Genomic DNA, 25,470 nt, shown 5'->3' on the forward strand with positions numbered 1-25,470 from the left:
ATAAGCAGATCTTTCAGACCCTTATGAATGATGCTTTGTTGGTTAATGAAAACAGTTAAAAGGAATGTCAACGAAACTCATGTCAGACCATGTTTGATGATCTTACAGTGCTCTCTTGTGTTTAAAAAATTCCTGCTTAAGATATTGTGATATTACCTAGTGTTTCTGTTTTAAATGCAGTCATATTTAAAAGTAGTTTTGTTAAGTTAGGGAATTATTCATGAAGTTTCATTAGTACTCTTTTTATTATGTGACTAGTGGGATAAATTATGAGCTGTTCGTGATAAACAATTGAGAATACTTTGAATGAGATGTTTACTATAAGGAGGTTATGAATTAGAAATCAATAAGATTTTACGATGAGTGGACTACCATCTTTAAGCTCCTACCATAGGAGTTATAGTATGTCCTCTTTATCTTCTATAAGGTTTGTAATATATCTTCTAAATTTTGTCAACATTTTATCTATATTGATACTTGTAAAGCCAGCAATGAAGTTCTCCCCTGAGATCATTATTTTAAATCTTAATTATCTTATGTAATTTTATTGATTTGTCACATGTATGGTTTTTTTTTCGGTTGATGTTATTTTTTGTCTCGCCTGCATAGTACATAGATGTTGCCTTTCCGGCGTTGACGTGTTAATTGTGAAGTTTTCTGCTTAAGTCAGTTTGATAGGAACTACTTGTAATAGTTCAATGATATTTTCTTTGAAGTTGCATTACTATCAGTTTGACTACTATTTTTAGGCCCTACCCCTTAGTTCATGGTCCTCGATATTCAATTAATAAGCAATTTTCAATATTAAGTTTTCTGCGTAAGTTAGCTTGATAGGAACTACTTGCAATAGATCAGTGATATTTTTTTGTACGTATCACTTTGACCACTATTTCAAGGCCCTGCCCCCTAAGTCATGGTCCACTGACTTTGAATTAATTAGTAATTTTCAATTTTTTAAGTTTTCTGCTTGCTTTAATCAGTTTGATAGGAACTACTTGTGATAAATCAATGATATTTCCTATAAAGTTGCATTACTATCAGCACATATCAGTTTGATGACTATTTTGAGGCCCTAAACCTTAACCATAGCTGATGGCCATTTAATTACAAGATTTCCAGACACTAGGGTTAACAGTGGTCTTTACAACTATCTCATTCCCTGAGTTTGTTCTATTTGAACACATGCATTGCAATGCTGTACGTTATAATGTGTACAACAGAAAAATTCTTGCTAATGTATAGGTTTTGAAATCAGTGATTTCATGCCATTCACAATTTTTTTGAAATAAGCAGCTTGTTGAATATATTTTTTATTTACATATTAGAACCAAAGAAGAATTAAAGAAAATGTGTCTATTTCACATAGACGTCAATCGAACAACAATTGCTCTGAAAGCCTTAGTTTTAATGAAGCAATTTAATGACTTTTGCATATTATTTACTTACAAAAGAAAACCAGATAAATCTAAATTATCAAAATATATTGTCATGTTTTCTTCATGTTATAAATGTCATATGTCACACTATGAAGCATGTTTTGTGTTAATTGATTAAAAGCTGAATTCTCCACACCTTGTATCAAGAAGGTAATTGTTCTCTGTGAATACATGTATATATAGGTAAAAAATCTCTGATAATTGATTCAACATATTGTTGTTCTTGCTCTGTTTCTGGGTTCAATTGACTTTCTGGATTTAACTTTGAATAAAGTAATGTGTGGCAAAAACATGAATGAGATTGCAACCATATGACACAAATGACCATATAAGGTCAATCAATATCAGCTGTGTGTCGGACAATAACTCAATCTATGTATTGTTTGTTTCAGATCTTCCACTTCCACAAGAAACAGCAGTAGACGGGACAGCTTAGATGACGAAAGACGAGAGATACAGAGGGAATCAGAAAGAATACAGAGAGAAATAGAAATGGAGAGAAGGGCACAATCATTCTCACCAAGACTGACTAAGTCTCCTACGAGAGGCATGCTTAGTATCACTGGGGAGCTACCCAAGGTATTTAAGATGACAAGTTCAATTTGAACACTTGGGCTCTGTTTTCTGCCATGTCAGCTGTTGTCATCACTTCTCCACTGACTTTCAAAAAGGCTTTTCCAAAGGTTATTTAACAATACAGATTTCCATAGTTAAATGGACAAAAAATATTATGATTTTAACAAAGACAACCATATATGGTTTAAGACTTGCGACACACACATAAACATATCTTGGTTTTTTTTTCATTGGTAAATTTAAATAAATGCAATGGAATTTTCTGTCACAAATCAATGTTTTACTAGGAATCTTTTATGATGCCATTGTATTTCTTTTTGTAGTTTTACATTAGACAAATATCCTCTTCAGGTAGTTAATATTATTTCTATTTTTAAAACTAAGTTCTTACAATCTTAATAAAAGTTATGTGGTTTATTTACAGTCTACTTCCTACAATGATTTATCTGGAAATGAGGGAAGAAATTCCCCTAGGCTTGACCACAGCAGTTCTAATCCATCACGAACTAGTTCATTATTAGAGAGGGCAAGAACTGGACTGTTCCAAGACAGATTTAGCCCCTCTAATGAAGCTTCCAGTCCAGAAAGCCTAGGAAGGTCAAGGTCAAGCTCATCACCTGAGAGACCAAATTCATCTGTGAACTTGACTAATCCTGAAAGGAACAGTTCATTACGGGATAAATTTTCAACTTCTACGCCTAATAGGGCGAGTTCTACATCAAATAGTCCCCTTCGTGACAAAATAAACACCAGAACTGGAATTGAATTGGACTGGTCCAGTCCTATGCATTCCAATCTCAGTAGTCCAAGATATACCTCAAGTCAAAATGATTTAAATAGTCCAAGAAACGGAGAGGATAAACTTGTAAGTGTTCTTATATAGTTACATAGATATTGTAGGTAAATATTAAAATGATATATATCTATTCAATCAATCAAGCTCATCTGTGTTGTAAGTATTTTGATTAGAGAATTTGCACTGAGAGCAGTTTATAATTCGTCATAAAATAGAAAGTTTATATACCGGTACATCATATTTCTCATTATTTCTGGCTATTCATGCTATTGTTTATGTTGTCCTATATTTGTTGGGTTCTTTTCTATTTGTCACAAAAGTTTATAGAAACACTGACTGATAAAGAGAGAATATAATAACTATTACATGTACCAATTCAATATAATCTAAATGGCGTTCATGTGAAACTATAATTTCTCTTTACAGTCTGTTTCGTTTCAAGACTTGCCAAATTCTCCCAACGTATCTCCATCTAAATACTCAGACACAAATAAGGTTAGTATTCTGTGGATATGTAGAGTTAATTGTAGCTACACATTACAGTCAAACCTGTATGTGAAGGTCACCCTAGGGCTACACATTACAGTCAAACCTATATAAAGGTCACCCTAGGGCTACACATTACAGTCAAACCTGTATATAAAGACACACTTGGGCTACACATTACAGTCAAACCTGTATATAAAGACACACTTGGGCTACACATTACAGTCAAACCTGTATATAAAGACACACTTGGGCTACACATTTTAGTCAAACGTTTATATTAATGTCACCCTTGGGGTACAAGTTACACTCTAACCTGTATATAAAGGTCACACTTGGTCAACACATTACACTTTAACCTGTATATAAAGGTCACACTTGGGAGACACATTACACTCTAACCTGTATATGAAGGTCACATTTGGGTTAGAAATAACTGACTTGTAAAATAGTTGAACTATGAATTGCGGTTCAAATTGTGTAAGTATTACTACAGCAGGACAAGAAGACAGTGACCTTTGTAGCAGGTTTTCACTTAAATAAGGTGACCTTTGTAGCAGGTTTTCACTTAATAAGGTGACCTTTGTAGCAGGTTTGAATGTACATTATTATGTAAAACAATATTCAAAAAGCTATATATGTGAAAAAAACATTGACTTTGTAGAAGGATAATTTTAATTGTTTAAATAATGTTCTATGCTTTGGCATTTTGATTGAGATTTCAGTAATTTTGTCTTTAAAGTACATGTTAGTTTATAAAGCATTGTGGATTTGTTATCATTCATGGAGCACTATTTTTTTGTGGATTTAGTTGGTTTAAGCACTGCACGAATTTAAGTGTTCAACAAAGTATAAATTTTTTACAAGCTTTTATCCAAACTTTGTCAAAATGAAATTTAATATCCATGAAAATACAATTTGTTCTCAATCCAAAAACAATTTGTATCAAGGAAAACAAATGAACTAACTGTATAAGGAATCAGTATAAAGCTGGGCTGCATTTTCGAAAAAGTCTTACGACTAAAATTGATTGTATTACTGTAAATTCAGAAATTATTGCGTGCATTTATTATTGCGATAATGTCATTTTAGACTTAAATGCGATTTTAATTTTTACGATTTTGAGAAAAATCCTGTTTAGTTCATATAAAATATTTCAAAATGCGAGTTTAAATTATTGCATTTACAACTCTGTCGCATTTGTCGCAATAATAAAAACCTCGCAATAATTTCTGAATTTACAGTATACAGAACTGCTCAAGACTTACAATCAAATATTTAGTCGTAAGATTTTTTGTGAAACAAGAGGTCTGGTTTGTGAGCCTATGGTCAAGTTGGATTGCAGAGTTCTAATGAAACAGTTATACAATAAATGACTGTATATTTAAAGTGATCTGTATTATTTGAAAATTTATGCCATTATGTATTTGGTCATGCTTTTTTATGATAAGGGACCTTGACATTTTCATGATAATTTATTTTTTATTTTTTAGGTTTTAATTTCAAATTATTTCATTTTTGAGATATTATTTTTTTGGTAATTATCTCTATTCATATTGTGGACCAATCATTGAATAGGCATCTAAATACTGTATCATTATTGCACAACACAGAAATCGAAAAAGAAAAAATTCAAATTTCAAGGTTTTTTTGTAATTTTTAATTTTATCTGAAAAAAGCTCCAAGTATTGAGATATATAGATATAGATATAAGTATCAATATTTAATTTTCTATAGAACTCAATGTCTAAAGCTAAAATGTTGAATATGCTACTTTTATATGCATATATTGTAATTATTGACTTGATCATCCTCATCTTTTATTACTCTGGTATAAATTACATGAATACCGACGAAAAGTTAATGATGGCATTGGCCTTCTCCTCTTACCATATGTATCTCTGTTTATATGATATCCAACACTGAAGGCACCAGGAGAGGCCATCAGAGATCATTAACATGTAAGAGTCAGACAGGACATGTTGGATAGAATACAGAGTAAATAACTACTAGTCAAAGGGGAGACAATTCCAAAACAGTAAAACAAAACAAATATACATAATATAACTATATCAATATACATCATCGATAGGAATGTAAAGTTGCACACCAACCACTGTATGCAAATTTCAAGTTTCTAAAAGTTCTTTAAACTTATTATTTTTTACTAGATGTAATATTTTTGCACATTCTAATTTAATTCCTTGTAGTCACCAACATACATAGATAACTTAGCATCAGAACCCAGAAGAACTACCACAAATTACAGATCTAACAGTCTCGATAGAGTAAGTGTAAAAATGTACACAAAAAGAACCAGATATAATTACCTCTATAAAAGTCTGACATAATAAAGGATTATATAACAGTTACGAAATTTTATGTGAATAATAGAAAATCTGAGGTATATGTCCTTGAAACAGCAACCAAATTGTACTAAATATAATAAAACATTTAAAAGCCAACATACAATCTTCAACAATAGACAGGAGTCTTTATAATAGATCCACCATCAGTACCATACCTGAATGTCACAGTGCTAAGGGTACTGTTTTTGTTAAACAACCCAGTAAAAAAGAATGCAGATGTACCAAGGGGCATTCAAAACTCGTAAGTCAAAGAGAAACCTACAACGTACTCCATGGCTAAAAACAAAAAAACAAAAAAAAACAAACATGTCCACAAAACATTACACAGAAAACTAAATAATGAGCCACAGGAAAACCTGGGATACACAGTTTGCACAGTTTTAATGAGGTTGCCTAAAAGTCCTGACATTTTTATATGCTTGTGAATTGTAAGAGATATAGGACAAAACATACCAAAGCTAAATTCCTTATCAATATGAAATTATATTTGATGTATCTGTCATGTAGGAGAGGCCATCTGAAGGACTGGTGAGTGCCATGAAAGGATCTAGATCTGAAGTAAAGGAGGCTGAGAAAAAGTTACAGTTAATAAAAGCACAGACTGATGAAGCCAAGTATGTTAACATTAGGGAATAAATATTCTAATGCAGACCTGCCAACTATCCCGATTTATGGGGGATATCCCCCATGAGAGGTGTTGACCTGAATTTTGAAATTCTTTATTATATAAACTGAACACCTCAAAACAGGCATTCAAATGAGAAGGAAGGGTATTTTAGCACATACATGCTCATTCAAACGATATAGTAGTAGATTAAAAACACTTATCACAATAAAAGAGGAGCATTATATCGTCTTGCGCTTAAAATCCCCCATGGAGATTTTGAAAAGTTGGCAGGTATGCTAATGGGGATATAAAATACTTAAAAAAAAAACAATGTTGACTGTTGACTATGATGATATATTTCATTGTTTTTTTTTACCATTCCTATTATTTTTGTGCACTTCCAAAAAGGTGTTTAGAAAAATAGTAGAAGCAGAGAGTACACCCTTACAGCATGATATACAAAGAAATACTGACTGAGGAAATATTTTCAATATTGACATTAATGAAAAAAAGAATGGTATAAAATAAGGAGATCTGATATATTTGCATATGAGACCACTATCCACTAAAAAGTAGAAAAAATATGTTCACCTATACATTTATAGAGAAAAAAATGTCATACTGCATTAAAATGTTCTGTGTACTGTAAATTGACTATTTGTTAAGGATATCTGCTCTATATTTCGGACTATACTGACACAGTACTCTTGAGCTGCTGTTAAAGTCCTTCTGACATTTACATATGTATGTGAATCATAAGAGATATAGGACAAATATCAAGGAGAGACCCTTCCAATGACATCAACTAAACTGAAAAAATAAATGTCAGCCATCTTATTGTAAACTTTTTATAGACTATTGTTGTATCGTTTTGTGAACACATAATTTTTTTCAGTTATTATCAGTAAAAGTACAATAATATTTGATATATAGAACTATTGCAGCACATACATGTCAGTCAGATGGGGTTCACCTGACCTTGACCACATTTAATTGTTCAATAACCAAAGTTACATTTTCTCGCTTAGTTTAAAAATATGGAGATGTAATATGATTGCCAATGAGACAACTACCCTTAAAGACAATAAAACAAAGACGTGAACAATTACTGGTCACTGTACAGCCTTCAAGGTCAGATTCTCTAATATTAGAAGTATTTGATAAACTAATTTTAGAGTTTAGAATGATTTACATGTTTTCCTAACAGTGTTCACCTGACCTCAATCTCACTTTCATTGATCTTTGATAATCTTAAGTTTTTTATGCCCCCACCGTCACTGGAGGGGGCATTAAGTGTTATCCTTGTCCATACATACTTCAATCCGTCCATCTGGTTACGTACGTACATCTCGAAACTGGTTTCCGTTATCCAACTTTAGTTTGCCTCAACCAAATGTTATGAAACTTATACACAATGCTTATTACCACAAATCACAGATCAAGTTCGAATTGTGGTTGCGTCACTTTTACCATTGTCGAGTTGTGCCCATTTATGCAAGTGGGGGCATCATCTGTGACCTGTGGACACATTCTCCATTTATTTTATAAAATGATGTGTCAAATTTAAATTCTCTATTAAACAGAACCCAGTTGATGTTGACAGAACTAAAGAGAGAGAATATAGTGAAGGATGTTGAGAGAATAGAAGAAGATTTATCTCGGAAGAAAAGACAAGTGAAGAATTACGAAGATCAGTTGAGATCTAGACTAGGAGATATTAGGGCATCTGATAGTTTCATTGATCCTGATGAAAAAGTAAGTGTTATATAGCCTTCTGAATGTGACATAGATTTGTGCTATTATGAATTGTATTAATCAATATTCTTGCATGAAGTAGATTAAATTTTGACTTTATCAAAAACTATTTACCAAACTAAAAATAATGAGGAAAAAGATAATATCCACACATCAGGGTACTTTATGGCATTTATCAATTCACTATTTAAGAATCTAAAGGGTTATGGGTAATTTCATTGCTTGTACCTTTAAATAAAAATGAAGTCTTGCCATTGTTTAGGATGTTTTTAGCCAATCATAACTTTTTGGGGAATGCTTTTTGTCGAGCCTGCGACTTTTGTTGCAAAAGCGAGACATAGCGATCCTACATTTCGTCGGCTGTGGCGGCGTCCACAAATATTCACTCTGTGGTTAAAGTTTTTGAAATTTTTATAACTTTCTTAAACTATCCTGGATTTCTACCAAACTTGGACAGAAGCTTATTTATGATCATAAGATAGTATCCAGAAGTAAATTTTGTAAAAAAAAAAAATCCTGTTGATCAGTATTTTACTTATAAATGGACTTTTTTTTTCTGCCAGTTAACATTACATTCATTATGTGGTTAAAGTTTTTAAAATTTTAATAACTTTCTTAAACTATCCTGGATTTGTACCAAACTTGGACAGAAGCTTGTTTATGATCAAAAGCTAGTATCTAGAAGGAAATTTTGTAAAAACTTATATTACTTATAAATGGACTTAGTTTTTCTTCCAGTTAACATTACATACAGTCTGCAGTTAAAGTTTTTAAAACATTTATTAGATTCATAAACTATCCTGGATTTTTACCAAACTTATTCAAAAATTATCTTCTTTATCTTTTGTTCATTCAATAAATTTATGTTTCAACTCTTTTATAAATCTATAGATGTAATTGCATACTGTATTTATTTTTTACAAGCATAACTTTTTTCATACATTTCAAAAGTTTTATTTCATTAACTGTAAATCTATTATGTGCATTCCCCTATCACACTGAAAACATAGACAACAGCAAAAGTAGGCGAGACACTGGGTTCCGCGGAACCCTTACAAATTTTTATAATATTACCCAGAATACAATTGATTCTGGAATGTCAAATTGACAAAGACTCGTGTCAAATGTAAGATATAATCTCTGTCTGATGTCATTCATCATGGATAAATACCCATGTCAAAGATCACTTATAAGCTATGTCTTGTATCAGAGCAAGTATTAAAGAACATTAGATTGTAGATACATGTATTTGCTGGAAAGAGACAAGATAATTGTTGAATTATTGTAATTTTTTTCAATCTTTCACACATTATTTTTTTTTTCTTTTCAAAAGGATAACAAGGTAACAGAATTATCATTAACGACAATTAACAAATTTAACACCATATAGTGTAAAGGAATTTAATAGAAGTGTTTATATGTATTTTAATCAAGGAAGTTCTCATACTTGTTGAAGGGAAAATAGTATCTCATGCACATTTCACATATATGCAGTTTGTGTTGTTCATTTTACAATAATACTAACACGAGTTACCTCCCTTTACAACATTTTGAAATTAGGTTAATTTAGTTGATATGTCATGAAGTCTTTGTTGCTGAATGTTTGAAAATTCTCCTCTGGAGTTATTGAGTTTAAATGACAGATTTTTCTTATTTCAATTTTTTAAGTTTAATTTTAACATGCTAAGGTTATATGTAAAACTTATAAAAACTTGTGCATTCACCCATCTGCTACAGCTTGACCTTCAAAGTACCAGTACTCTATTTATTTGTCATATCATCTAAAGATAGATAATTTTGAGCTTAAGAGGTTCAGGAATTATTACATTGAGTTGTTCGTTCTGTATTTCTTTCATTGCTTTTGAGAGGGAGTCATCAAAGTTTTGCACATGAACTTAAGGGAATCTGCCTACCCTTGTTTACATTCTCCAAGGGAGAAACAATCATGGGATCATATCTGCTTTCCAGTTTGAAAGAAACAATTTTGGGATTGTTGCTAAAGTTTGCTTTGGAGTGGAGCTTTATTACATTCAACATTACCACAATTACCTTTTGGAGGTTATGGCTCCTTGTATAGATTTATTTACACTTGTATGCAAATTTGTCCGCCATTACTTAAAATCACACAAAATTTGACATCACAATTTAAAAAATTTGACGTCATAATTAAAAAGTGATTGTTGCTTGACGTCAGAAGGTTATTTGGAGACAGATCTAAGGTCATTCTTAGACAAAATTCAGCTAAATACCAAAAGTGTAATTACGTTTATTGTCTCAAATTAAAAGTGAATACTATGTTTTAAAGATTGAGAAAAAAGAGTATTTCAGTTGGTTTTATTTTTATTTTCAAAAATCTGCATACAAAGTCTTTAGGATATTTTCATTCTGTTAAGCATTACAATTAGTAGTTTATACCAGTATCCATGAATAAATAAGGACTCCATAATAATTGTATTTGAATATGACTTCAGTATCTTCATTAAAGTTTTTATTTATGTTGTTGCTGCACTATGTTAGTTAAATTAAATCCTGAACACAATACACAACAATACACTGACTTTGTTTATCTTTTACAAATTTAACCATCTCATACCACCTTTAAATTAATCATTCTTTCCAACATCAAGTTTTGATGTTTTCATATTTCAGGCTTTAAAGATATTAATTTTGAAATCCAACACCTGTTTGAATAATATAATAAATATATTTTCCTTTGGAAATATGCAGCTTTAAGATATTTAAAGATTGTATAAATATATTTATACATCAGTAGGAAAGGTTTACACATACATTTTAAATACAGTCTTGAATGTGTTGTAACTTAATATTAAAATATGTCTTCAAGACTAAAGTAGATAAACAAAAAAATAATAGATAAGAAGCTTTTTTCAGTGAGTGCAACCATTTGGTCATTTAAGAATCCCGACATTTATTTCAGTTGACATCATTGGAAGAAGAGAATGCCAGTTTGAAAGTGAGGTTACGACACATGGATGGGTTAGAATTGGAGAGAGATGAATTAGTCAGACAGCTGGACTCTGCAAAGGAAGATTTATTTAATGAACAAAGACAGTCTAGAAATAAAATAGAGGAATTACAAGAAGTGAGTTATCTCCCCTCTTTTATATTTATGTTGAAGGTTTCATGAATTCCTCTATATATTTTATTTAAGAAATAATTCATGGCAGCCGTAGATTTGTTTTCATTTTACTATATGTGAGGCATTTATATTCGATTATTTTATTCCGAGCAATAGTGAGGGGTAAAATACAAATATAAATAACCAACCCATGGTTAAATGAAAACAAATCTACGACTGCCATGAATTATTTCGAATCAAATAGGACAAATATGGTAATTTTGTCAACCTTGAAAGTCCTATACACACGATACTGTTTTGGCTGTTCCAATCCCCCACCCTATATAATAATATATTATTCAATAATAAATTTCTAAAAAATCAAGTTTTTCACCTAAAGTCGTCTTGTTATGTAATTGTATTACATTCTGAGGCGTTCAAGAAGCCTGAAAACAGCTGATATTTACATTTGACGCCGGAAGCTTACACCGAAATAATAACTGAAATGGACTGATTTGTTTATGTTGCATTAGAATAGAGATCACCGTATTGTATATGAAGCTTGGTCTTCGTAAAACACGAGTTTTACTGTCACAAATTGAGTTAGCTGGATGTATAAATAAGGTGGGCGTAATGCGGAACAGCCAATTTTGTGTATTAATGAGTTTGGCCCAAAAGTAGATATACTGTGATTATACTGGTTGAGGACATGTAGGTTGTCATATTATAAATTACATTTACTGTTTCAATTTTATCCCTGGTTAATAATTATACATCAAAGAACATTTTTTGTTTGGTTGAGTGGGGGAGTGGAAGTTTATTTTTTTCTTTCGGCTGATCTTTATCGGGACTTTTTCTGAAAGGTTGAATGAAAAATTATTAATAGCCAAAAAACTTCTGAACACTAGTAACACAAGTAACTACTAATTATGTTATTTAGAATTTTGTGAATAGAAATAATGAAATAGCTTATCAAAGTAAGTTGTTGATGATGTATCTGTTTACATATACAGTATAATTGATTCGACATATGCATTTGAAACATTGTATTTTATTTAACAGGAATTAGAAAATTTAACAGCTCAGGTTGAGGAATATAAAGCAGAACCAGGCCATAGTCAGAGTAATACTACCTCGTTACAGTTCCAGAAATTAGAAGATAAAATACATAGACTGGAAAAAGAGAAAAAAGACTTGACACAGGTACTTGCTTACTTTAAGTCTATCCAATTTGATTTTGATTATATTCAAAATGGTTCACATATTCCTGAAACCTTGAAAAAATTACATTTGAAAATTTGGTACTGCACCCTATAGTTCAGGGAGAATTATTTCTAGAGTCAAAGAAAAAAATGGAGAATTGAAAATTCATGTAAAGTTATTTCCCTTGTCAAATAAAAATAGAAAGGGTTGACTTTAATTTTAATTAGAGTTGAATGACAGTGATTAATCCATATAATCAAATGTGTTACATATAGACTCCCTAGAAACATATTTCAATAATACATTTATATAAATTTTAAATGATTAATATGCATCATGAACAACAATGGCGCATAAAAAAATAAAATAACTGTATTTACAATTTACATTAATTAGTTGAATCTTTTAAAGGATAAGAATAAACTGGTAGAAGATTTGCGATTAATATCACGTTCACCAAGGCCAGATACAGGCAGACAACAACTATTAAACAGAGATGTCGAAGAACTACGTAATGAAGTTGCCACTCTACATAATAAAATCGGAGCAGGTCAGAGAGAAATTAATAACAAAGAAGATATTATTGGTCGATTAAAGTAAGTTATATTGTAATTTTTTTTGTGACCACAAAATCAAATGATTTTGTGCAAAGACAACCACTCAAATGAATGAACATTTTTTAGAGAAACTGTTTTCTGTGAAATCATTATTTTTGGTTGGATACTAATTTTCATGGATTTTATGTGTACAGGTGAACCACAAATTCAAATGTTCAAAAAATTACAAATTTTATATAGGCTTGTATGCAGACTTTGCTAAAACCACGAAATCAAATATCCCGGAAAATTTAAGTTTTTTCAATCAATGAAAATTGGTACCCAAGAAAATGGATCCACATTGTTTAGGTGTTGTGAAATTTGCCCATGAGTGTTTGAGATTTCATTGATATTTACATGTTGTAATAAAATGTGATGAATACCAAAAATGACAAATTATACACAGAAATGTGATCTGTTTTTCATACACTCTTTTGGAACTGATATTTAATAAAGGAATTCTTTGATTTGGGTGAAAAAAATGAAAGATAATTGGTTTGGTTTTTATATTAAAAAATTAATGTGCCATTATGTTGTTTTCCCCTAAATATATTGTGTATTCCTTTAACTTGTGTTCTTATTTGAACTCATAAAAGCTTGAACCTAATGAAATTGTGTTTAATATGTGATTTTAATCATTGCAGACAACAGAATCAAGATTTACAACAAATGTATAGTAAAGAGAAAGGACATAAAGATGGTGTAATGGAGGATCACAAACGATCATTACAAACTCTCAGGAAAGAAATGGTCAGTTAACTCACAAATTTATTTTGCTTTATACTTTTGACATGGCATTGTCAGTTTGTTTTTGACTTATGAGTTTCATTATACTTTTCTTCTCTTTTGAATTTATGATTTATAAGGATGATATGGTGAGTTGTTCATAAGAGCATCCAAATTAGTTTTTGAATTTAGACAGTCATTCAGGGTTGTGTAAATATTTGGCAGCCATTCTTATTTTAACTAATTGTTAAATCAGGTACTGTAAATCCAGAAAATGTTGCGATGTTATTATTTTTTGCAAAAACTGAGAAAGAGTATGTATTGCCAAGTAAAAATTTGCATTTTGAATTTTGTTGGCATTATTTGTATTCAGTATTTACTGAAATCGCAATTATAAACCCGCTTTTTGATCTATTCTTCAAAAATAACAAAAATACATGTAACGCAAATATTTTTGAATTTACAGTTATATAAAAGATCATGGAGGTACAAAAAAAAAACAATAAAATTTGGGATTTTTCACATGCTCAAAATGTTCGTTACAAAAATTTGTGTTTTACTGAATTATAGGAAGATTTCTTCAAGGTAAGTTTCTGCAAAAAGATTGTTGGAAGAGGTCTATAAAACTGTATAGCTTGAAATTGTAATCTGATTGTGTTTATTATATAGCTTTACGTATTAGAGCAAGCAAGGGGTTTGTGCACAAAACTATATTGATAAGTCATTGAAACTGTGAAACAAGTTTTAATTATTATTATATTTATTCCCATGAAAACCCCAGGTCATTGAAAATTTGTTCTCTAAATTTTGTCATTTATAAGAGACTGAAAAATGAAATGTGATCTTTTATGCAATACCAAGAGTTACTTTTTGTTATACAGTATAATAAGCAAAAAATTAGGTTTCAAAAACACTTCTTAAGATTATTTAGGGGAAGGGAGAGTTAACTGATGATAATACCCAATAAGAAAAATATTATTTGCTAAAGTATGTTTGTATCTTCAATTTTTTTTAAATGAAACATATTTTGGGGTCTGTTTGGGAAAAGTTTTCATTAAGGATCAAAAAATGAAAAGATAATAGCTGTCTTGATTTGTCAAATAACTCATGTTTAAATCATAAGGCAGAATATACCCTATATTGTTTTCATATTTAAATGTGATTTAGGCTTATAAACAAATTAGTCTGAGAATTAAAGCAAAAAGTATAGGTCTATAAATAAACTGTATTCTGTATGCCTCAATGAAATGTTCTTTAGAAATTTCACCAAATAAGAAAATGATGGCATGCCCTCAATATAATGTTTTAATTTTCACCTTATTCATTTACTTCTTCAGGATTCAGCCATGGTTCAAATGAGAGAGAATATGTTTTTAGAAAAACAGAAATCTTTAGAGGATTTGAGAAGCACCCTGGAGAAGGATAAGCGTGATGCACTTGCACGGGCTGAGGATAAATTTAATCATCATATCAAAAGTCAATCAAATTCAATTAAAGTAAGATGCACACAAATTCACCACAAATAGCTTATAACCTTTGATGTAAATGGATACATATCTCTATTTAAAGAGAAGATGCACTTTTGTAACTCAGATATATTTTTGGCTAAGACATTCATTACACTTTGCATTGATGGCTAACTCATGTATGAATTTTCTGTCTTTGAATGTCTTTTAAAACAATTGATATTCTACACATTCATGTATCCATTTGCATTAATCGATAGCATCAACTAGCATGTGACTAATGGTTAATTTTTAATTGTCTCCCTTTAAATATTGCCATAGATTGAAATTACCTCCCTTTATGCAGTGAAACTTGTCTAAACCAACCCTTTTGGACTTGAATTTATTTAGAATAGTTAAGTATTTGTTAAACGAGTTTTCTTTTAAAAAAGTTGCAGTGTGTTTCTGGATAAAAGAGTTCTGTTTAATCAGGCTTAAAATTAACACAGGATTTTACACATCTTTCTCTGTAAATTAGAAATACTGCAGTTTAATTGAGGTAAAATTATTCTGCATTTGCAGCTTAGTAATAAAAGCCTCCTAAATTATTTACAGAATTGAAATCCCAATCTTTTGTTGTGTAACCATAGGGATTACATAACAAGTTTATGAATAATTTACAAATTTAGGATTAATGAAACTTTATCAATTGAAATTTAATCAACAATATGTACAGGTTAGATGTATCAATATTTCCTGATGTTTTTAAGATTAGTTTACCAACCATGTTCATGTTATGTATGGTAAAGAATTTAGGAAATGAAAAATGGAATTTTAGATAAAATAGAATTTAAATTAAATATACAATTTTCCCAAATCCTCATATTAAAATTCTGTTTGTTAGACAGTGCAGTAATAAATGCATTCATTTATAGAATATTAATCAAGTTATTAATACATTGCTGGTTTTAAGGTTTCATAATTTGTGGTTATAAGGAGAACACATTTTGGCTCAACGAAATATGTATTTCGTTGTTTGTTACATTGGATGGTTCAAGGGGGAACCATGAAATCCAAGAAAATAGGGACCCAATGATCAATAATGAGTATCAGTACTTTGGACATCATAGAAGCTCCCTTTTAAGATAGGTATAGGGACAGAGAAAGATTTGACAATTAAAGGAAATTCCATCCTAGTTTCAGGTTTTATTATGCCCCCGCCGTAGTGGAGGGGGCATTAATTTTTACCCTTGTCCATCTGTACATCCCAAAATTGGTTTCCGTTCTCTAACTTTAGTTTGCCTCAACCAAACGTTATGAAACTTATACACTGTGCTTATTACCACCACAAAACACAGATCAAGTTTGAATTTTGGTGGTGTCACTTTTACCGTTCTAGAGTTATGCCCCTTTTCAAATTGAAAAATTGCTAAATTTTTCGTTTCTGTGCTCTAACTTTAGTTTGCCTCAACCAAATGTTATGAAACTTATACACCATGCTCATTACCACAAAACACAGATCCAGTTTGATTTTTGGTTGCGTCACTTTTACTGTTCTAGAGTTATCACTTAACTTTAGCATCCCAAACAGTCCTGATGGAGGTAATGAAAGAAAATGTATGTACTAAAATTGAAGGAAGGCATTTCATTCATTATATTAGATATCACAAAGACTGCATGTTGGCCTGTTGTTGTCAAAATGCTTGTCCATTGGGGGATAGCTGTCCTATTGGCTATCATACCACATCTTCTAATCTTTATTTAGAGTACATATTTTTTAAGGATGTCTCTGTGTATAGGTATCTGTTTCTGCATATGCTGTTATATATATATTATAGGATAAAGAAGGAGAATTATCCAGAATGATAGATTTAGTGAAGAAACTAGAGGAAGACCGAAGGGATGTTGAAACGAGAGTAAAAAGTGATTCACAAAAACAGGTATGATTGTACTGTTTTATTTTGTTACAACATTATCTACTATTTTTTAATCCAAACTTAACACCCCTGCTCTGAAGGAGTTGATTTACTGTTTTACCTCTGTCTGTCCATATGTACATCCATCTGTCACATGTGTCACAGTGACAGATTCATCGCTCAACAACTTCCTGTTTACCCAATACTTATATATTTTAAACACAATAGCCATGTACCTGGTATTTGAAATTTTCCACCCATTTTTCTAGGGAACTACAAATAATGGCTTCCTGAAATTTGTTATATGGCTTCATATCAGCATGTTACCCTGTGACACAGTTCCAGTTTCTTAGCTCATCAACTTCCTGTTTACCAAATACATATATACTATAGCAACAGACAGCATTTAAAGAGTTATCAGGTTTCATGAAAATATGCTTTACCATGTAATGGGTTTTCAGAATAACTTCTCTTCAACTTCCTGTTAAAAGAATATTTAGAGCTGGGGTATGAACATTAAACAATAGCTCACAGTTCTACTTGTCCTTTCTTCTTTTTTTGGGATTAAAATATTAAACAATCAGACCTAAAATTAAGTGATTTTGATTCTTTTTTAATAATAGAGAAATTTTCCTTAAAAATATATATTCTACAACATACTTTTTTCATAGAAATTTCTTATCAAGTTTATAACTGTTAGCATTCTTTGATGTAACTGTTTAGATATTGCATGTATTAAACTTTCAGATTGATGATTTCATCAAAAAGGAGAAACTAAAATTAGAAGCTGACTTTGAATGGCGATTACATAAAGAGAAGGAACAGTTCCAACAAGAATTTAAAGTAAATTTTAATGGATTATCTAAAGAATTGGAGGAGGCTACGAAGGTCAAGGCAACATTACTGGCACAGATTGAAAAACTTACTACTGTAAGTAATAGTCTTTTTCAATTATCAATAGAATTTACAAAATTTTGAAAGGCTTGAATAAGTTTACCAATTGCATGGGCCAAATACTATAAATATAGATTATTGGGTTTTCAGCAACTTGATATAGTTATATCAGCTGTGAGGCTCAGTAAAAATATTTTTTGGCAAATGATCGCAGTAAACGAGAAAAAAGCCTCACATTGTGTAGAGCGGCTGATATTTTACTATAACTATACACAGAAATCCTGACAATATGTTTATTATGCTATTTCTGGTCTTTTTTCTCCTCCCTTGGACATTTTTACATCGCGATGACCTTGAGGTCATCCCGATGTATTGCTATCGCCTAGATTTCCATTATGTAAATTAGTTTTGGGTTTGTAACCGATCTATAAACATGATAAATACGCGCACATAAACGAGTGCAAAATAACATTCCTTATCGTTTGATATAAATACATCTCTTCAATGAATACTGATAAAAATATTTTTGTTTACAACATAAATTAATAATATGAAAATGTTTTGTAGTTAGATATATATATATAAGTAAAAAATCATTGATAATATCAATGCACACGTACCGAAAAATTGTGTTAAAGCATGCGGAAGAATATCTCAAAGAACGTTTTGTGAAAATACCGTCAAGGACCGGTAACTCTGTAATTGATTTTGCGGGAAAATATGAATGCCTACTCGTATCCAATCTTAGAAAAATCGAATTTTTACAGAAAAGTGTCCACCATGCACTTGCATTGCACCATTTTTAGAATAGTAGAATAGAATGATATACAAATGGATTCAAATCATATATATATGTAACTGTTATTTTAATATAATGTAAACAACAACTCAGTGTATACTGATTTGTATCACTACAATATAATAGTTATTACGGTGAAGTTGAATTTCCTGTCATTTATTCATCATCCACGCACGAACTTGTCTCAGAAAAAAATATATCTCTGTACATTAACCTCAGTTTTAGGTAAAGAGATATGTTGTTTTTTTCTGAGACAAGTGCTTTTGACCATCCTCAAGAACTTGTGGTCATCCGATGTTCAGTACTTCAGTACTTTGATTACACTTGACAAAAGTAAGCTTGATAATTTTGTAGTAGCTGAAATCTTTTCCTCAGACATTGTGATGTCACTGATAAGCTCTGCTGACATCTCAAAGCCACAATAAAAGACTTACAGAGTAGGTGATATAGACAAATGGAAGTACGACAATGGCTCGAATGGGGTCAGATATTCTACAAAGTTTTTAAATTTCTACCAATGAAAAGCAGAAAATAAATATCACACTGCTGTTTGTTTATTGAAATATAAAAATCAAGTTGTTAAATGTTCAAGACATATCACTACATGAAAGCTACTTAATGTTTCAAATCTCTTCAATTTCGAAATAATTCAATAGGTTTCTTTTTTTTTAATGGTTCGTTAACATGAATAAGGTGAGAAAGATCTTTAGCTTTATTACCACATATAAACAAAATGAGTGTTATTTGTTTACCAATAGGTATACATAGAGAAAATTAATTGAAGAATAGTTGTTTAAAATAAGAAAGGTATGTTTTGGGGGAGGTGACATGTTTACCTGTTTACCTAGAAATAAAAATCCCGGCATTTGAAACAATGACCCACTTTGCTACTCTTAACTCAGAATATAAAGCAGAATTCAAACTCTTATCTTTGTTTATAATCTCATCTTCATATTATTGAAAAGTCTCCCATTGAACCTTTTCAGTTTTTCTTTTTTTTCTTTTTTTAGAAACCCATATGCAGAAATTTCAACTACGTCATTTGCAATAATATTTCTTTTTAATAGTGTATACTTTGCACATCATGTAGTTTTTCCTACTTTTCTTATACTTTTTGGTTTGCAACTAATAGAACTATGACATTTAATCAGAATCTATTAGTTTTAAGAATAGAAAGTCACAATTTCTTCTTTTCAGAAAATACAAAATTTTCTCCAATTTTTGTCTTTTTATGGCTAAAGCTAATTGTTGTGAAAAAACTGACTATTTATGGGAAAAAATTATTTGTTTACAAAATATGGAGTACCCAATCTATCTTACATGTACATGTATATTCTGTTTGGCAAAAAAATAGAATAAGGATCAGAATCCTTTGAAATCAACTATTAGAATTATCGAAACATGATTAATTCTACTGCAAAAAATAATACAACAAAGAAAATTTATGTCAAATTGGTTTAACATCACACCTCCATGTCAACAATTTTTCACTGCTAGATCCATACTTTGGAGGCTTGAACAGTTGATATCTATCAGGAGGTAATTAAGATCTTTTGGAAGTTAACATCATAGGGAGGTAATTGACATTTCTTGGAATTCAAAAGGTTAACATCTATAAAAGTGTGGACTCAAGTGGGATATACAGTACTATAGTTCTGGCTTTTATAATAAATTCATATGCTTGGGCAATAAAGATACTGCTTATATTAAAAAAATCTTAAAGATTTTTTAATGTCCATATATTTATGTCGACCTGTCCACTTGCCTACCCTTCAACCTGTTGATCTGTCAACCTGACCTGTGAACCTGTCAATCTATCTACATAAAAAATTGAACCTGCCAACCTGTGGACTTATGTTCATATAAACCGATTTACCCCTCTATTCTTCAGATGGAAGGTAACAATCCTGTATATCCTACTTGACCCAAAGGGGGATATTTAAGACTATCTCACTGGTATATATAGATTTGAACAGTTAGACATTGCATTCATAAAGTGATATCTTTATTCATATAAATAAAAGAAAATAAAAGATAAATATTGTGTGAGTGGATATTTGACTTTATAATAGGATGATATGGTCAATATTGTCTTGACTATTTAGTACATTGTGTCCTGTAGGAAACATTCAATAAATATAATCCATACTTACTTTAAAGATTTATTTTCCTGTTGAAACAATTATATAACAAGAGAAATGTGGGCAGAGGGGGGGGGGGGTGTTTGGCTGGAACATTACAGAAATAGTAAAACATAGTATTTGATGGGCTGGTGGAAAGAAGCAATAAGTGGTCAAATTAATTCTTTACATTTTATTAGGAAAACAAATATTTAACTTGATGTTTTAAGAACAACTTTTCAAAAAGACCATTGTTTATTTAAAGTGTTCAGAATAATTACAAGTGAAACCAATTACAATTGTCCTGTACATTGTAAGAGGTCATTTTCATTTTATTTCACCAAGAGCTGTTTTGAAAAATGTACAAGCGATTTCTCAGATGAAAAAAAAACCCTAATCTGTTTTGATTTAAAAAAAAATATTTGACTTTTGTTTTAATAGCTCTATATGAAATTCAGTTGCTAGAAAATTGGTAATCATGTTTGGCAACTAAGACAAATGCAGTATTTTTTTTTCTTAGGACCTCATACATGCTTTTAACCAAATTGTCTTAGATACTACTTTTCTATTGAAGAATTATTGGTTAACATAAGAGTTTCTTTGAGAGTAGAGTGGCAACATTACTGGTGCTTCATTTCAACAGTTAAAATTCCCAAAATAGCCAAAAATGACATTGTTGATTCAAACTAATTCAAGAATCTTATTGTGATGTGCACTAGAATGACTTTTTATGTAAAATTCCATAATTTCAGAGTTGACGGTATACTACAATTACTTAGTCTGTCTGTCACTCTCATTACATATTTCTCATATCCTGTTTTTATACACCTGTTTACGGGACTTATTATGGTATACCGTTGTCTGTCTGTCTGTATGTCTGTCTGTCAGTCTGTCAGTAGGTCGTCTATATTGTTTATATCTATTGACGTAAGCTCCCTTTCGATTTTTATAAATTTCAGATTTTACAATTTCGAGTAATTGGATTTTATTCTTAAAAAATGCATGATTTTTCCAGTTTTCTGACTATAACTCAAAAATGCTTTGAACAATTTTCATGAAACTTTCGTGAATTGTTTATATATATTTACATCAGTTCCCTTTCGATTTTAATTTTTTTTTATGATTTTACGTTTTGGAGTATTGGAACTTTATTCTAAAAAAAGGGGGGGGGGGGGGGTTCCAGTATTTCAGACAATAACTCAACAACACTTTTAGCAGTTATCATGAATCTTTGGTGACTTGTTTATATCTTTTGAAATAAGCTTCCTTTTGATTTTTATAAATTTCTGATATGACTTTGCAGAGTTGTGGAACTTTATTAATTGTCGAAACTGTCCAGTCATGCACTCTTTATTAGGAATGAGTTTATTTTTTTTTAAGTTGAAACTTTATAGTGTTAGTACTTCTTGAGTCTGCTGGGCAGTGCATATCCTGTTTGACAATACTTTAAAATTCATTATGCTAACTGATCAAGGATTTTTTTGTAAATGTCTTGGAACAAGTTGCGGTATACTGTACATGAAATTGCATGCAACTTCTTGTTTAGATAAAAAGTATTAAGTAATTTCTTGGAATTTCTATACCTACATATCTTCTTGCTCCATTTCCATTTTAATATTTATCTGTCTATTTGTTTTCATGAAAAATTAATCGCCTCAGTGGTCTCATGGTAGCGTGTTCACCTTGAATGCGGGAGGTCATGGGTTTCGAACCCTGGCCAGGTCAAACCAAAGACTTTAAAATTGGTATTTGCTGCTTCTCTGCTAAGCATGCAGCATTAAGGAGTAAGAACAAAGACTGGTTGACTCTGAGTCAGTATAATGTGTCCGGGTATGGTGACATGTCTGTGGACTGTCACCTTGTGAACTAGCATGTTAAAAATCCGGCTTTTGTTTGTCTAGTTCAAAGCAGGGTTAATATTCATATTACATTAACATGTTCTCGTCCTGAGTATGCATATTAATTTGCAGATGGACGTTAAGCAGCCATCAATCATCATTGTCATGATGAAAAATCATACATTCTCATTAATTTTCAAATAGTTTTGAATTAATGCTGTTTTTCGATCATAAGGCAAAAACTTTGACCATATTGATACATTATTTTTTATGATAAATCAGTTGATTTTGTTAGGCAGAAAAATGGCCATTATCACAACTTCTCCTTAATGAAAAGATGGTTTTTGAAATGTATCCCCTGGTCTAGGCCGGGTTCTTCAATTACACAGGTACATATTTTTCTTACAAAAAGTCTGGTACCTTTGATCTATTCGCCCAGTAAAGACCTGTGACTGGCAATATATATATATATTGTTCGAACCAAATCAAATCATAATAAAGCAGTGTATAATTACTAGTATACCTTTCCAAGCCTAATAATATTAAAAATTCCAGGCAGATATCTATTTTAAATTTTGTATTAAAATATACTACAACTTTCTTATTTTATCAATAAAAATTAAATTCCAGCCGTAGGTAGATTTGACTATCATCCCTGCCGTGTGTGAATCTGATTTCCATATTTTGAGCCTATTGAAAAGAAAAAGCTGACATGAAATTTGTTTACAGCATGAAATCAGATCTGTTAAAATTTGACTTGTTTATAATACTTTTAAATAACCTTATTAAATTTTTTATCTGCAAACAATGGAATGCACACATGAGTGTTATAATCCAATTTTGTTTTCTATTCGATCTGGGGCAAAATTATTATTCATGCATGTAAAACTGGATCAAATTTCAATGAAAGTAGATTTTTTTTATTTTTATACAAATGTGTGTAAAGGATCATTGATTTTCATATAAGTATTTATTGTTAGAGTTACAATAAATACAAAAGCAAACTGTTTGTGCTGATATCTGTTTAATATTGGATAACGGTATACTGACTTTGTATAGTAAATCTATTTAGTGTTTAACTATTAAAGACCTATGTAAATTTTTGACATTTATAAACTTAGCTAGATAAGACTGAAAGCTAGGTAGATTTTCTTTCAATTAAACGTTATGTTTGCTTAGTGGATAAGACAGCAAAATACTAAGGCGAGAATTTATACCCCTGATATTATACTCGTCAGAACAACGAGACTGTCAGGGAGAATTTATTGATCACATGGATATTTTAATGACTTGAAATTGATTAGCCATTGCTGATTTCAATTGAAGGAGGGAAATTATATGTGTTTTAAGTGTTAGACCTAATGGCTTAAATATGCCATGACATGTAGTAGAAAAATAACAATTCTCTTTGACAAATTTGCGTGCTATTGAAAAAGCAATTTACTTTATGAGGAATTGTTAAAATCTATTGTTACTTTCATCTAACTAATGTGTTTTTTTGAAAGAAAGTTATTCACATTATAAAGGACCATTATTGAAGAGCTGTCAATTTGAAGCATTTAACTCTTTAGTTTGATTTGGAATTAGTCACTGCCAATTTTTAGTGATTTTGGTTTTGAAAACATTGCTAAAAGCACCATGGATTTGGACTATGATCAGTTGAGAGATGTTAAACAGAGATTCTTTGATTGTTATAAGGTAGGATCATTCAATAGAAAAATAATTCTAAAAATTAATTTATAAAAAGTCATTGGTCATTTTTCTTAAAATTACCTTGTTTTCATCATCCATGTATCTTTAAAAAAAATGCAATAAGTTATGTGAACTTGATAAAAACATACAAATTCTTGATGTCAAGAAGTTAAAGATTGCTTTACTCCTGAAAGATCAGTGTGAACAGAAAGAGTAAAAAATGCTGACACTCTATCATGTTGCAAGATCTAATCATGGCTTTTAATTCACTGTTTGTGTCCAGTTATCTCTATTTGTTATAACCCTTGCAACAAAGTTGCAGATTGTATAATATTTATGACCTGTCTGACCATCAGTCTGTCTGTCTGTCTGTCTGTCTGTCTGTCAGTCTGTTATTCATTATCGCAGCACTGTTTTCCTTTCTATAGCTAATGGTTGCATTCATTTTTAACCTCTGTCTCTACATTACAACATTTTTGAAGTTCATGTCAATGCATAACAAAATCTGTTTACAATTTTAACAGAATGTAAGTATCTAGTTGGAATTTTGTTGATATTACTGTGTTATGTTAATTTATTTTAATGGTGCAAATAACAAAAGCTAGAATTTTACTCAACAAAAAGGTATGAAATAGGAACATGTGAATTATTAATAAGATAATTAATGTCAGGGAATTCCTAAGTAGAATAGATCTGGTAATGCAGTCATTAAACTTTTAAGAACGATTATTGTAGTCAAACTCAGAATTCTACCAATCAAATTACTGGATTTGGTGTTTCGAGCACACATTTTGTATAAGGAGTACTGAGTAAAGTTTTATGACCAGAAGTCCTAATAACAGGAGATTCTTGGTTTTCACAAAAAACTCTTGCAGCCATGGGCCCAACAATTTTTGGAAAAAAAAACCAATAGTTATTTTACAAGCCTGGACTGATGGGCTAGTGACCAAGCATGAAGATGGATACTAATGATTTTTTAAATTTCTATATATACACTATAGTACTTGAGCCACATTTCATCATAAGTTTGTACTGATCATTGGCATCGAGCCTCAGTACAACAATCAAGAGATTTAAACTTCCAGACTATAGGGTATCAGATATATAAGTCAGTTTGGTCAATGAGCTTATGATATC

At 30.8% G+C, this 25,470-nt stretch overlaps 1 protein-coding gene across 15 annotated transcripts in view; it reads left to right on the forward strand.

Moving 5' to 3' along the window:
* Positions 1–25,470, forward strand: part of LOC127712359 (myosin-4-like) — a 127,069-nt gene that overhangs the window by 83,708 nt on the left and 17,891 nt on the right. For 14 of the 15 annotated variants that reach the window (XM_052218738.1, XM_052218734.1, XM_052218733.1 and 11 more), the window contains 13 exons: positions 1,829–2,015; positions 2,437–2,877; positions 3,235–3,303; positions 5,505–5,582; positions 6,171–6,277; positions 7,854–8,025; positions 10,964–11,128; positions 12,167–12,307; positions 12,719–12,903; positions 13,548–13,653; positions 14,967–15,125; positions 16,913–17,014; positions 17,738–17,920. In XM_052218738.1, the coding sequence (XP_052074698.1) occupies positions 1,829–2,015; positions 2,437–2,877; positions 3,235–3,303; positions 5,505–5,582; positions 6,171–6,277; positions 7,854–8,025; positions 10,964–11,128; positions 12,167–12,307; positions 12,719–12,903; positions 13,548–13,653; positions 14,967–15,125; positions 16,913–17,014; positions 17,738–17,920 (2,095 nt within the window). The remainder of the gene's footprint in view (positions 1–1,828; positions 2,016–2,436; positions 2,878–3,234; positions 3,304–5,504; positions 5,583–6,170; positions 6,278–7,853; positions 8,026–10,963; positions 11,129–12,166; positions 12,308–12,718; positions 12,904–13,547; positions 13,654–14,966; positions 15,126–16,912; positions 17,015–17,737; positions 17,921–25,470) is intronic. The other variant, XM_052218739.1, reaches the window with a different exon arrangement.

This window comes from Mytilus californianus, unplaced genomic scaffold, assembly GCF_021869535.1.
Source record: "Mytilus californianus isolate M0D057914Y unplaced genomic scaffold, xbMytCali1.0.p SCAF_8, whole genome shotgun sequence".
NCBI lineage: Eukaryota > Metazoa > Mollusca > Bivalvia > Mytilida > Mytilidae > Mytilus > Mytilus californianus.